We start from the raw sequence: 12,062 nt of genomic DNA on the forward strand, positions 1-12,062 counted from the left end.
GCCACCACCGAGTGACCTAGGGATTAAATACAGCCTCAGCTTTTTAGGCACACTGATCTCTGTTTCACTCAATTCTCCCTGTCCATATAATCTGGAAGTACTGAAGCCTTGCAGATGTTCCATTTGCTAATGGAATAGCATATTCTCTGCTTTTACACATCTCTTACCTGCCTTGGTAGTCCAAGGGGTCAATTATATCCCCAATACCATTAGATTACCACAGATTGAAAATGAAGAAAATCATGGACATTATCCTTGTTAAGTGTCGTCACACAGAACTTGTTTAAATTGACAAGTTTTCAATAGTCATGTGGGATTAACTTGATTGGATTTCAAGTTTATTGAAATAAATTTTAAAAAGTAAGAGGATGTACTTGATTTATGGGGTGCCATCTGGACAAGTGAGATATGAAGTATCAGACCCCTGTAATCCTTTGTATTTAGAATCTTTAAAGGACAATCCACCTCCCAACTCAGGTGGGGGAGATATGACTAAAACTTTGCTTGGGTTATATCTTAAAAAGATGATCTGTAGCAAATTGTTGTGTTGCACAGCTCCCAGTATGTATTAGAAGCCGTTCTAAACCAGAAGTTTGGAAGGTCAGAGATCAGTTTAAGAGCACATTAAGAGTGTGCAGATGACTTTCCCTAGGCACTGTCTGTAGCTAACAGGAGGATGCTGTGTGGACAACTGGGACCATGAACTTTGAGTCAAGGCTCTGGAAAAGCAGAACTCTCCCCTGGCAACAGAAGATGAGCTTGGCTAAGCTAAAACTTCCTTTGTGTGTATGTATATCTCCTGAAATCACTGTGTGCGTGAAAACTGCGAAATAGCTCTATAGATTTTTTTTTAATATGTTATAAATGTACAGTCTAACTGAAAGGGAAATTTTGCTGTGCTTTGTGTTTCTTCTGTTTTTTTAAGGTGGAAGAATATAAAGAATTTCTTGTATTTACAGGGGGATATGAGATGATACAGGGAATTAGGCAGTGATTCAAATCCCCAAGCTGCTGTCATAATTGGATCATCCTCCTCCTCTTCTGGTCTGGAGTTTGGCTTGCAATGCTCCAACTTTCTGTAAAGCTGAGCTGGTTTTGCTTCATGCCAGATTTATTCCAGCTGCCATTGGAAATCAACCAAAGCCCTGATCCTAACAGTATCAGCATTTTCTCTTAGAATCTAATCCTAATTTTCAGTATTTGGGAGATGGAGTGATCAAGATCTTGTAGTATGGCTTGTTAAAAAGGTTTTGTTCTCAGGTCTGTGCTCTCACACAAGAGAAGCAAAATCTGCTTAGCTCTTCTGTTTTCCTGACACACTGATTATAAGGACTTAGTATGGGAAGATAACTGAAAAAGCAGCAAGGAGTGCTGCTGTCCTGTTTAATTCCTGTATGAAAGACTTAAACATGGGGAAATAATGGCAGAATCTTCCCTTCAAATGCACATATTTCAGGGTTTTTAACTGGTTCTGTACAGAAGTTACATCTTATGAGCATGCATTTCATTATTGAATTTACCTACTACACCTTGTATTTTGAAAGTAATGGCTTTTAATCTTGTTTGGAAAACAATTACTTGTGATTCCTGCCTCATCTGGACTAAGTAAAATGAAATAATGAAGGAGCTGTTACTTGCACTTACTTTACATTATCCCACTGCAGATTATGTATAATTGTCAGTACAATAAGGGATATCTTACTGAAAAATTCTAGGAGTTGTTCTTATGAAATGTTTCTGTGACCACATGATCCTGATGATCTGTATAGGATTTTATATTGTGGATATTTTACTCAGATGTATTAAGTATTGAACTGTTAATTTAACTCTGAAATAGCACTAACTTGTTTTTGTTCCCACTGGTTTTCCAAGAACTGTATCTGTCCTTATTTACTTTGGCATTTGTGTCAGGTGGCATGTGGTATTGTGCTCTCTCTTTTTGTTTTGGTTAGATAAGTACACAATATTAGAGTCTCTAAGTCCTATTTGTTTTATGTTACTTATAAGTAAACTGTAAAGCATTGGTTGATGGTTCTGGCCTAATGCCAGAAGCTTCACTGTTTTTTCTTTTCTTTGAAATTGTTGGAATTCTAGCAATAGGTACTGTGATTTAATTATTGTTGGCATTCAGTAATGAAGGAGTTGTCTTGCTGTGATTTTCTCTTAGGTAAGCGTGGTCCAAGACTCAGTAAATATATCAGGACAGTCTAATACAAACACTTTGAAGGTACCTGAATGTCGACTAGCAGAAGATTTAGGGAATCTCTGGGAAACAACAAGATTTACAGATTGCAGTTTTTATGTAGGAGGACAAGAATTCAAAGCTCATAAATCTGTCCTTGCAGGTACTTTCTACTTTTGTATTGCTATTATTTTGTAATTTAAATCACTATAAGTTTAAAGTTTGATTATATTTAATATTTACTTTTCTTGATACAGCACGATCTCCAGTATTTAATGCAATGTTTGAACATGAAATGGAGGAAAGCAAAAAGGTAAGTGTCACTGTGAATGTTACATGTAAATATTTGTACCTTGTGGAAGAGGAAAACATTGAAGAAAACTTGAGGTAGTAGAGCAGGTTGAGAAGAATGAAGGTTCTTATGGTGCAGGAGGGACAGGTCCTGAACCTCTCCTGGTGAGTTCTGAGGGAATTTGTGTAGAAAGAGTGGACAGGTGCTGGAGGATTTGGATTTTTTCAGGTACTTGTATCTGCCCTAGATAATGTTTTTAAACTTCAGCTGCTGGTGTGATTGACCTGCTAATCTCTGCTCCCTTTTTGCCTCAGTTTGTATCCTATCACCTGATGGATTTGGCTAAGGTTTTGCTGTGGAGTATTAAAGTGTTTTTTTTATGGTAACCAAGAAACAAGAGGTGAATTATGACTGGAATTAAGCCCTCAGGCAGTGGAACACTTCTTTTCATTCACAGCTTCTGCAGGCACTTGACCTGTGTAAGTGTTTTGGATGGGTGGTTACTTAATCAGCAGAGCACTGCTTCTGCTTTTATGCACTTGATGTCTCCCACAGCGAGGGGCTGCTTGTGTCTTTCATGAAGAATGATCAAAAATGGGCTGGTTATGGGCAGAATCCATGAAAAGGTGAGGAACTGATCACCTCACAGAAGGGTTATGATAGATGATCATCATTTGGTCTTGCAAACTGCAGGGTCTCACTTGTGTGCACAGCTACATCAGGTGAACGTTCAGCCAAGGGTCACTTTCCTTCCCAGCACCTCTCCAATTTGGAAACTGTCACAGGTGGAATTGGAGTATTGGGAGCATTTTACTGAGGTTCCTGGACTGAAAGAAATCCAAACAGGTCACAGCTTGAGTAATGTGCCATGCCAGGCCTTTGCCTTCGTGTTGGCATGGATTTCCAGTGCAGCCCTACTCCTAAATACTGATAAGAAATCAGATTTTTATACTCCACTCAAAAGTCTGGTGTTTGCTTCTACATCTTTGACATAATTTCCTACTTCATTAGTGCTTGTAGGGGATGCTGTTACAGAATTGGTCAAGCTTGCAGTGCCACTGTTGTGTCAGGGCAGTCTTCAGCTGTGTGATGTCAGTTCAATGTGTTTGCTCTCTGGATTCTCAGAACAAAACCTGGGCTGTGTTGACTCAGTTTAAGTTGAGCCAGGAATGGCTCAATTTGTTTTGTCTGCTGCTCTGACTTCTGATATTCCAAACACATTGTCTTTATGTTGGAAACTGGGAAGCTTTTGAAATATTCGTGAAACTGTTTTGATTTTTAGGTACAGTCTGTGTGATAGACTGATGCATTTCTAGGAAAAAAATGCAATTATTTTTTATCACTGAAACTTTTCCAGCTGATTTCTGCCTAACATTTAAGAGATTTTTTGATTGCTTTCAGCTTAACATTGTTGAATGTTACCTTAAATTTGTAAGGATTTTGTATGATGTCTGGTGAATGAAAACTTGTAGCATGCACGCAGATGATATTTAATATTCACTTTGAAACTGTAGCTAAATTCCAAAGACTTTTATTGATTCTTCTTCTTTACCAGAACCGTGTAGAAATAAATGATGTAGACCCTGAAGTTTTTAAAGAAATGATGAGATTCATTTACACAGGAAAAGCACCAAACCTTGAAAAAATGGCTGACAATTTGTTGGCAGCTGCAGACAAAGTAAGTAATTGACTCCAAAGTTCCCAAACCTGATATTTGCTTGGGGAATGTTGATTAAAAAAAATATTTTCCATTTGTTTGATATATATTTTGCTTTTTTAAAACATGAGAAGCAGTTCTCACCAGAAATAAAGGAAGATAGGAAAGAACAGAATTTTTTAGCAGTAGAAGACTGATAAATCTTTTTTTAAAGAGAAATGTTTCAGGTATTTATTTAGTATCAATTTTTTTTAGAAATTGGAGACCATGAATATGATTTGGAAAATTGGGTTTTGAATAAAATGTATACTAGATCTTTGTATTTTTCAGGAAGATTTATCCAAGTTCTTAAAGTACTGCTAGTTCAGAACTTATATCTTCTTGTCTTCCCTACAAATGTGATAGTTCTGGTCTTCCATCTCTTCTTTTTTGGGATCTTCCCTGCTCTTAAAATTGTTGCTCTTTGAAATACTTTTTCTACTGTCATTTTTGAGGTGAAGGGATTTACAACAGCTCAGCAATTCAGGGGGTTTTTTTGAATGCTGGCCTTGATTTAGGGCGTAATTGATATAGAGACTATTATAAGGTAGAGTTATATGATTGTCTGCAATACCAGAAAATAAAAATGAAACCTGTTCAGACTGTGACTTCCTTCAAAAAAGAAGCACAGTTTATTCATGCAAAATATAATATGGGAGTACAGTTATTTTCCATCAAATTTCTTGTAGGCTGTATCAAAGGTATGAGGGAAATTAGGAAGAACAGAGATGGGTTTGGGCTAAAATTACATTTGTTTTAAACAGTGTAGTTTGATGAAACCCCATTGTATCAATTCTTGCCCCTCACTTAGAGATGTGAACCAGTTCAGTGCTGATTTGGTTCCTTGCTCCTTCTCCCTTACCAGGCAGAAGTGAAATGAAAACTTCTGAATGAGTTATTTTAGTTGTTTTGATAGAAACGGTGTCAGCAAGGTCTTTACTTAGTGTGTGCCAAGCCTGATGCCTGTGTTACCTTTGAGAACTGCTCAGTGCAGCACGCTGTGCTCGCAGTACCTGTGGGGAAGCAGTTTGATGTTAAACTCGGGAGGCACCAAGCCTGGCTGGAGGTGTGTGCAGAGCTGTGGAGATGGGGACAGAAGGAATGAGTTTGAGGAGTGATTAGTGCAGTTTTTCTCTCTCTCCAGTATGCACTGGAACGGCTGAAGGTGATGTGTGAGGAAGCACTCTGTAGTAACCTCTCGGTAGAAAACGTTGCTGACATTCTTATCCTCGCAGATTTGCACAGCGCTGAACAGCTAAAAGCACAAGCAATAGACTTTATTAACAGGCAAGTAACACTTTTGAGTCAATAAATATATTTGTGTTTATGCTTGGTGGGCTTTTTCAATATTAGCACACTTGTCTCTTGCAGGTGCAGTGTTCTTAGACAACTTGGGTGTAAAGATGGGAAAAACTGGAATAGCAAGTAAGTTTCCCTGCCCCACGATGTTCTGTACAAACACTGCTAAGTAGACTGCAGATCTTAAGAACTGTTGGTTCATTTCCACACTGCTGAGGCCTGTCACTGACTGTAAGTAAAGTAGGATTGAGCAGATGCTACCCCAGTTATGACTGTGACTCCCCCTTTCAATGACAGGGAATGTTAACTGCTCTCCAGTGTGAGATCCTAACAATAGCTGCTTTTCATTCCCTCTCCCAGGGGCATAGTGCTGTGAGATGATGGAAGCAGCTTGTGTAGAGAAAACCATTCTCATGAGTACCCAGGCTTGTTCCTGGAGGAGTGATAACCCCAGAGTGGTTTTGAGACTTGCTTGGGTCAGTGTGAGCCTGCAGTATTTCCACAGAAAGGAGGGCAGCTGCTCTCTTTGCTTTTGGGGATGTGTTTGTGCACCTTCCCACATGCCAGCACAAGTGAAGGCCACACAACCCGTCAGTCAGGTCCCTCTGACTCCAGGGGCTCCTGCCTACACTGGGAATAGGCTGAGACTCTGTGGCTCAGGCCCTGATTGCAGCAGCTCAGGTGAATCACAGAGTGGAAGACAGCCAGCTGCAGAATGCTGGTGGTAGGCTCAAACTGTGTACAGGGCAGTGGAGCACTTAGTTCTTCCCATCAGAATCTCCAGTGAACTTAAAGGCTGTGTTGTACCACTTAGCTTAAATTGGTTTTTAGATAATTTTCTCCTTGAAACAAAAAAAGGCTTCACAGGCATAATGATTGAGCATGATGTGGAAAAGAAGTGGGTGGTGAAAGGTAAATAGTAAAATGCCAGTAACAGAGAAGTTAGAATCACAACTATGTAATTACTTGATGTATTTCTTCTGTAGTGATTTGGAAGTTCCTTAGCTGACTTGTGTCTTGAATGTTTGCTAGTTAACATGCTGGTCATCTTTGCTTCAGCTGAAACACCCGGAGTAATTCAGGGAAATAATATGAGAGGGCCTGGCTTAATCCACTGAGCCTGGGCACCAGGGAGTCTGAACTTTGGTATTGTTTCTCAAGGCCCTTACCTTCACTGGCTCCCAGCAGCAGATTAAAGGCTTGCATTAGAAATCTGCCAAAGGTGTTTTAGAGATCAGGTGGTGCAGAGGTCAGCTGAGAACTTCATGCTTGAGAATGTTCCTGAAACAGCATGAGGGTGCTCATGAAAGGCTTGTGAAAATGCAGAGCAATGGGAACTTGGGATTGCTGCATATTAGTTCCACATTTATCCTGTGTCAGTGTGACATGCAACCCAGCCAATATCATATTCTTCACTGCAAAGTCAATTTTTTGGTTTTTTTCTCTATTATTTCACCAAAAAATAAATACATACATTGAGTAAATATGTAGTTTTTAACCTGCTGGGTGTCAATATGATACTTGCTGAAATCTGTTGTTGCTTTTGTGTTAGTTAAAAATTAACAGTGGCCATTAAAAATTATTTTGAATGTGTCCCATCATCTGCACTGAAAAAAGAGTGAATATTCTCAGTATGCTCCACTGGTACTGAGACTGCAGGCTCCCAGAGAAGGGTCTGGAGCCAGCCAGCTAATCTGCCTTCATGGCTCTTGCTGGGAGATGAACTACATCATTTTTGCTGCAGTTTCAGCTGATTCATCTTGTCATCCTTCTCTCTCCCCAAAATTGAGCATGCCCTTTTGTGTAATGAGATTATCATGTCTTCCCTTGCTTTTTGTCTCTGCACTAGACCTCATTCACTTCTAGTTTTCCTCTTTATTGTTTCTCCTGAGCAGTTTCAAGGTGGTTATTCTGACAGTTGTCTAGCTGAGGTCTGGCTGGTACTGAGTGGAGCAGAACAAGTACCTTTTGTCCCACATCTGATTATATTTCTATACCCAAATTACAAATTGCTGCTTCTCTCTGTTGGCACCCTCACTGGCATCCACAGTCTGTTCCCCAGTATTTCACTGCCCATCTGCAGCACCTCTGCCTTGCCTGCTCTTCTCCACGGTGCGTTTGGTTTGTAAAATTGTGTGACTGTTTTTACTGCTTCTGTTTTCAGCCAAGCAACAGACATAATGGAAACTGCAGGCTGGAAGTCCATGATCCACTCCCACCCTCACTTAGTAGCCGAGGCCTTTCGTGCTCTGGCGTCTGCACAGTGTCCACAGTTTGGCATTCCACGCAAACGGCTAAAACAGTCCTGAAATCTTCCATGAACTCTAGAGAAATTGGACTGACTCCACTCCTCCTTGTCCAGAGGTGTTTTCACAAACCATAACAAGAGTTTTTGTTATCCTTGTCCACAGAACAGAAGCTGAAAAAGCCTATTGTTTGCTTTTCAGATGGATAATTTATGGTTTAATCCTCAGCTTTAAATTAGACTGATTACTCTAATTCACTGAAAGGCCTTAAATTATCTTCAATGACTCTCTAGTCCATATAGTCTAATGTATCTTGATTTTTTTATTATTATTTTTTAATGTGCCTTGTCTTTTTGACTAGGCTCTGCAGGATTGCACTAGCTCCATAATGCAGTAAAGTTGATAACTGAAGATTAATTTTTGAAAGGGATCTTCCATTATTTTCAGAAGAAAAAAAAAAGATTATAGTTTGGTCCTGTGCTAACTGGAAGGTTTTGACTGGCCTCTCATTAAAAGCACTTGAACCAGAGGCACATCATGTACCCTAGGCAAGTGCTAAATATAGGGAGAGCCTGTTTACCTTCAGTGAATGCCTACAGGCTATTTATGGCAATATACTGCTTTGAACATAATTTATTTTTCATTGTGGGGGCAAATATGCAATGGTTTGGCCCAAAAATGTATTTTCATTACAGTTTGTAATGCTTATTGTGTGTGTGTCAAAGCTGTCCAAGCGGTGAGAAGAAACACAGAATAAACCTTTTGCTGGTGTTTCTTTACGGTCCATCATTAGTTTACATTTAATGCAGAACTGAACGAGAGCTGAAAGAGTTCAATGTGAAAAGGAATAGTGTTGTATATGGAATAAATATATCCCAGTGTATGGCTGCATAGAAAAGTCAAGGATGCATAGAATGACCAAATGTAAATTGAGGACAATGGGCCAAATGGATTTTGAATATGCACTTTTAATGTGTAACTTTTGTATGTTGTGTGGTACATATATATTTTGCTTTTGATGAATCAATGAGGTACAGGTAATTGTGGCTTAACTTTTTAGATACATTTTAAGATGCCCACAGCCACATGGGATTTAGTTTTGTTAGAAAAGAAAGGCATGTCTTTTTAAGACTCAATTGAAGGTGGCTATTGCGAGCTTTCATATTTAAGGAACAGAATATTTTCGCTTATTTGAAAAAGGCATGTGAACGGTAAAAACTTTGAGGGGATTTTTCCCATCTTGACGTACATGCATGGCCCCCACGAACACCTGGGGAGGCTGTGCACACATCGAGGAGTATTTCCCTGAAATGTCAGATGGTATCTGCAAGCAGAGACTTGCTCAGTCTTGCATTTCAGTTATTGTACTAGCATTGTGGATGGTATTGAAATTCTGCATAATGTGAAAAGGATGAAACGTTTGTAAACTGCTTGTCACGGGCCAGTTCTTTATTATATGAACCTTAGCTTTAATATCAACATCCTCAGTGTTTGATAGCTTTGTTTACAATTGGGAGGAAAAGTCTGCAGTAGTGCACACTCTAAATGTTCCCTGAGTTATTGCATTGAGTTTACTGTAATAGTGATAATATGCTGTATTTCTTTTTTTGGGGGGAAGACTTGGGTTTTGCAGTGGGGAATGGGAAGAGATCTCACCTAATTTATAAATGTCTTTGTGTAAGGGTTTGAGTTTGCCTATTAAAAAAAGTCGTGCAGGGAGGAGAGAGGAAGAATTTCAGATAGTTTCTCCATCCTCATTTCACAGAGATTCATCTGACTTGCTCTGAATTAAATTTTTTGAGGAAAGAATATATAATTTTTTACTTTGACATCTAGTAAACCACTTACAAAGGTAAATTGGAAAAAAATGCCCAGTCCAGTTTTGAAGACTAAAACCTCTAAACAGGATCTTTTTCTTACCCTCTAGCTAAATCTTTATGATGGCTATAGCATAAAATCGGAAATTTTAATAATACACAAGGCATCAAATTATATATTTAGAGAGATTTATCAATTTTTAAATATTAATCTAAGATCAGGTCTCATAAGCATTCTCCACAACAGGAGGTGAAGGTGTTTATTCCAAAACCATGGTGTTTTTGCTGCACTCTGAAATGTGTTGGGACTCCAGCTCCTCGTCACTGTAAAACTCACAGCGCTCACGTGCAAAGTGACTTGAATATTTAATGCTGTAATGATTGCCCAGGCCAGCCTGTTCTAAAGTAACAACTTACAGTAATCAGATGGAAAGCTCAAGGATTTCCAAAAGTTATTATTTTTTAAAGCCTAATAGCACACTTTGTACCAAAAAAATGCCAGACACTGTGCTGTGATACCGTGTGCATCACAGTGTCCCCTCCTCGAGGCAGTGTGAACCGTGTGTCACACTGACAGGAAAGAGCCCTCTGCTGATCCAGCTCTTCACATTGGACTTCATCTATTTGTGCTTTCAGGTTCTGTCAGATCTTGAGAAAAAGGTAAAGCATTGCTGTATTCTTACGTGAGTGCACTAATTATTCACCTCTTTAATTACCTACGTGCGGTGTTCTCACTGGAACGGGACGTTGGTAATTACAACCTTCCTTCCCCCTTGGATTCAGTAGCTCACTTTCATTCCCCACATCTCAAGAACTTGCCCTTGAAGCCTCAGTTGGAAGTGCAGCAGATCAGGAGCGATCCAGTGATCAATGGTCAGGTTTTTCCAGGCTGAAGCCTTGGGGGTTTTTCCTGGTGTTCCCTCCGGGTTAGGAATATGCCGTATGAAGGTGCCACGTTTTGGCTTGCCAACACTACTCTCTCAGACAGGTGTGAGCCACCACTTCCATGCTTTTCTGGGGAGAAGCCTGCATGTGTCCTGTGTGTGCGTGCGTGTGTGTGTGTGTGACTGTGTGGTGTTTTTTGTCAAGGGTGACTTTCTAAAAATAAGGACTCAATTTGCTGTTAAAATGCTGTTATGTATTATATATATATTTTTTTTTTCTCCATTCAGACCTCTCCTAAGGAGATGCTTTGGGTGGAAGTTGCTTCACTAAATAATCCTTATTTCCTAGTCCATTTACTGCATGCAGAAGTATGAACACACTGTGCCTTTTTAGGAAACTCTTGCAATGAAGGGATGATTTAACAGGGTGCAAGGCCTTTGGAAAATGTATTTTTAAAGGTGAAGAAGAATACTCTTTGGTACACAATTGAGATGGAAGAGTTCAAGTTGCATTTGACCTCTGTTGCATGTTGATTCTTGCTTCCTAAATTCAATTTCACTGAGGTACAAACTACACAAACAAGTGGAATAAGTATTACAGATACAAGTTGAGTAATGGTATATTTTTGTGATATCGTGATAATATTTGCTGTTACAAGATAAGTGTATGTCAAATGTAATAATCATGGACACAAGGTTACTCTAGTTCTGATGTTTTTCTAAACATTGAGTATTTAGTATAAAATTCACCTTTGCACAGGAGATCAGTAGAAGACCTACACAGAGATTGTGTTCCTTTTAAATCCTCACAGCAGGGCTTCTCCTGTGGGAGAATAAAAGCCATGTGCAGTATTTGAAACTGTGTTTCACAGAAGGCAGTGAATTGCAAATGTGAGGTACTGCTACCTGAAATGTTGTTGAATTTTGTTGAATTTTACAGTTGATTAAAATTCCTCAGCTTAATTGATTTTTTTTTTTTTTTTGTAATTGACAAATGGAATGTTACCTGTCCTCTTTGTCTGGTGTCCATAGCGTGTTTAGTGCAGAGCTTAGCTCCTTAGCTAGCCAAGACACTTAGTCTCATATTTTGGCTTCTGCTTACAGTAAATGGACTATGTTTGTAAAGGGAATTCACTATTTCAAGTGTTTTGCAAGGAACTTCACTGTATTTGTAACCTGGTTTTTGAAGGCTTAAGATCAATGAGTCCTATTTTAGAAGTTAAACCAGTGAAATGACTTGGACCTGTTTTGGGGTGGAAATGATAAAGAGAATTCAGATATGTAAACAGTCGTATCAAACCATCCAGCCTTTTTTTATCAGCTGATGTTAATGGTGAAATACTTTTTGTACCTTGTTGCTGAAAATATTTTTGCGTTTCAGCACATCAAGTTACAATAAAGTTGTTACTTATACAGAGTGTGTCTGACTTTATTTGTTGTCTTTGCATTTGTTCCCAATGGCTGTCTTTGCTTTGAGAAAGGTATTTTATAGCACTGTCAGTGTCAAATATGCTGCTGTGCTTTTGGAAGCCTCTTTTGGGGAGGATCATCTTGCAGCCCTGCTCTGATCTCCATTAACTTGATTATTTTTCTGTTTTGACACTTAAAAGCTTAACCTGGCTACCTGAGGAGTGTCTCCTTTGCAC

General features: G+C 39.1%; 1 protein-coding gene across 1 annotated transcript in view; it reads left to right on the forward strand.

Annotated features, from left to right (window-relative positions):
* SPOPL (speckle type BTB/POZ protein like) overlaps positions 1–11,829 on the forward strand; it is a 32,927-nt gene extending 21,098 nt beyond the window's left edge. The window contains exons 6-11 of the mRNA XM_063400995.1: positions 2,168–2,345; positions 2,440–2,495; positions 4,030–4,152; positions 5,315–5,457; positions 5,542–5,595; positions 7,634–11,829. Of these exons, the coding sequence (XP_063257065.1) occupies positions 2,168–2,345; positions 2,440–2,495; positions 4,030–4,152; positions 5,315–5,457; positions 5,542–5,595; positions 7,634–7,778 (699 nt within the window). The 3' untranslated portion in view covers positions 7,779–11,829. The remainder of the gene's footprint in view (positions 1–2,167; positions 2,346–2,439; positions 2,496–4,029; positions 4,153–5,314; positions 5,458–5,541; positions 5,596–7,633) is intronic.
* The last annotated feature ends 233 nt before the right edge of the window (positions 11,830–12,062 follow it).

Source organism: Prinia subflava, chromosome 6, assembly GCF_021018805.1.
Source record: "Prinia subflava isolate CZ2003 ecotype Zambia chromosome 6, Cam_Psub_1.2, whole genome shotgun sequence".
NCBI classification, from domain to species: Eukaryota; Metazoa; Chordata; class Aves; order Passeriformes; family Cisticolidae; genus Prinia; species Prinia subflava.